This window comes from Cystoisospora suis, assembly GCF_002600585.1.
Source record: "Cystoisospora suis strain Wien I chromosome Unknown contig_5872, whole genome shotgun sequence".
Classification (NCBI taxonomy): domain Eukaryota; phylum Apicomplexa; class Conoidasida; order Eucoccidiorida; family Sarcocystidae; genus Cystoisospora; species Cystoisospora suis.
Genome location: NW_027158661.1, coordinates 1 through 2,312, shown reverse-complemented (window position 1 = coordinate 2,312; position 2,312 = coordinate 1). Strand labels below are relative to the sequence as shown.

Here is a 2,312-nt window from a genome sequence, read left to right as displayed (position 1 = left end):
TCGTTTCAGGCAGGCGTTATTTCAGATGTGACGACTGGGGGGTGCACTAACTAAACCAGCTTGCGAAATCGACTGCAGCGCCGTGCGTACCGCCTGCGATGAAACTCCTTGGACACATTGCTGAACTGGCCGAGGTACCTACCGTCTACAATCGAAGCAGGATGTTCGGAATGTGACAAGATCAAGGCGACCTTCGTGTCTTTGGGACCGGAAGCCCGGGCAGGCGTTGATTGGTCAGCAGAGTTACCGCTCGCTATTCAAATTGACCGGTTACCGCGGAGGCGTCGCTCAAGAGACGTGTGGATGAATCTCCATCCTGGCGTGAGGTTTCGTACTGGTGACTTCTGCTAAGGTAGGGTTCTACTCGTCCATCAACCGTGAATCGTGGACAGCCAGGCTTGAACATGCGAGCCTCTCACAACCATGGTAGCAAGTGCCTACGGTGCTTGCCCCAGACAAGTTTAGTTATTGACTCCAATAACTTTCTCAGAGTCACTCGGCTGCGGAGCTCATAACCTCTATCATCGTCAAAGGTTGCTACCACCTGTTCGCGTGTCTCCTCCATAAGTTCTAACACCCTGGGTGCGCGATCTTCTAGTTGTATTAACGTTCTGGCTAACACTGCAAGGCCGGGCTCTCCTGGTTGTAGTATTGCTTCAACGGTACATAGCCCTGCATCTTTGCACTAGCCGCACTGGACACGACAGACTAGCTGGGCGAACTGAGACAAGTCTCTCGACTGTTTTAACGTGCTCATTGTCGTAGTGTCCCCTCTGCCGACTGCACGGAGGGCACTCGAAGCTGACCTTTCAGGGCACTTCTATACTCCGCACAGCATGTACCGGCCGTTGCGCCACTGCAAGATGCTCAAGCTGAACGTCTAGTGTTACAGCCTGTATGGTGCTATCCTTCAGCAGGTTTTTCCCCTCGCCCTGCTTCAGCAGTGTGACGGATACCGGTTTGACTCAATTGCCGCCAGTTACTCGGACGCATGAACTTCGAATTTTCTTGCAGTGGCTTCTTCTGTACTGTAGCCGGAGATGCGGGCCGAAAGAGCCTGCGCTGCTCGGCAGCTTTGCTGCTGCTGTCGATGCTTGGTGCCTTGTCCCACATGGGCACTCGCTGAGTTTCCAGAAAAAGGGCACTCTTTAGACAGATTTTGTTCTCGCGTAGCTTGTGAGGTGCCAGGAAAATTAACTGTAGGTCATCCGGTATTTTGTTTTTTGGGGAGAGAGGCCGCTCCTTGAACGCTCCGTTCTTGCCCTTGACGGAAGGCCATCCGTAGCAAGCGATCGGGTGTTAGCATTTTCCTGGACACCTGCATGTGCTTTCAGTCACCACGCACACAGTCGACCGAGGAAATGACTTTCTTTGGTATGCGTCACGGTATTCCGGACAAAGTATCCGGCCTCTTCATTGGGTCGCTTGCCTTCCTGCAGCTGCCCATGAGGCAGTTCATGGTACTCATTCTTGCTGTCTTTTTCACCTCCTCCTGTGTTTGACCTGGGTCCCCCCGGCAAAACCTTCATCTTTCTTCTGCCTTGCGAAGCTGATGTGGCCTGCTACTCAAATAGTTGTTCATGTTCTAACAGCTACTTCAATTTCGAAGACGAGGCTTGTTCCAGAGATGGCGAGTTGCCAAATTGAGGCACTGAGACACGTACAGAATTTTCGGCCCTGTCGCGTAGAATTTCCGGCCCGTGCATGTTTCTTTTCACAGCACTTTCCTACCTGGTCAGGAAGTTGTCCATTCTGAAGTCTCTGTTTTCTCTTGCGAGTCTGTCTTTTTCCTCTCCTCATGTTAAACTTCCACAGTAGTTTCTGATACTTGTTGAGACGCCCGTCACTTGCGTCGTTCGGTTCTCGTAGGCGTGAAGGAGTATCACCCTCGGACTGTTCTCGTGTGACGTAAATCGACAGCGGCCGTTTTGCCCGTGGACAAGGCCTTTCCTCTTTCATCTGCGGTCCATACATGCCGTCCCGTCTCTTTTTCTGAGGGCTCAAGTTGAGGAAGTCAGCACTCCATGCCCTCCTCTACCTTTTTCCTCGTACGGTTCGACCAGCTGCAACCGGTGTGGCTCTTTCATTTGTCATCTGCTCCTCAGTCAAAGACTCTGCCTCGCTCACGCGCTCGCTCGTAGTTCACCCCCCTGTTCATCGTCACTTTCATCTGCTTTGCATTCCTGCGCCGATGCTGCAGGTAACTCTTTTCGAGTCAGCGTCGAGAGGTGCTTCAATATTCAGTCACAGGAGTCACTTTTTCATCCTTTTTAGCTGTCTTTTTCTTTCTCTCGCCCGTTCCCCTCAGCATT

The 2,312-nt window shown here is 52.1% G+C and overlaps 1 protein-coding gene across 1 annotated transcript; it reads left to right on the top strand.

Annotated features, from left to right (window-relative positions):
* Positions 1-817: 817 nt before the first annotated feature.
* Positions 818-2,311, top strand: CSUI_009675 (uncharacterized protein). The gene has a single exon (XM_068069787.1). The coding sequence runs from the start codon at positions 898-900 to the stop codon at positions 1,150-1,152; it is 255 nt and encodes an 84-aa protein (XP_067918237.1). The 5' UTR covers positions 818-897; the 3' UTR covers positions 1,153-2,311.
* The last annotated feature ends 1 nt before the right edge of the window (position 2,312 follows it).

What these genes read in the sequence shown, in the direction of transcription:
- CSUI_009675 (XM_068069787.1), top strand. Translation starts at nt 898, where the DNA reads ATGGTGCTATCCTTCAGCAGGTTTTTCCCCTCGCCCTGCTTCAGCAGT.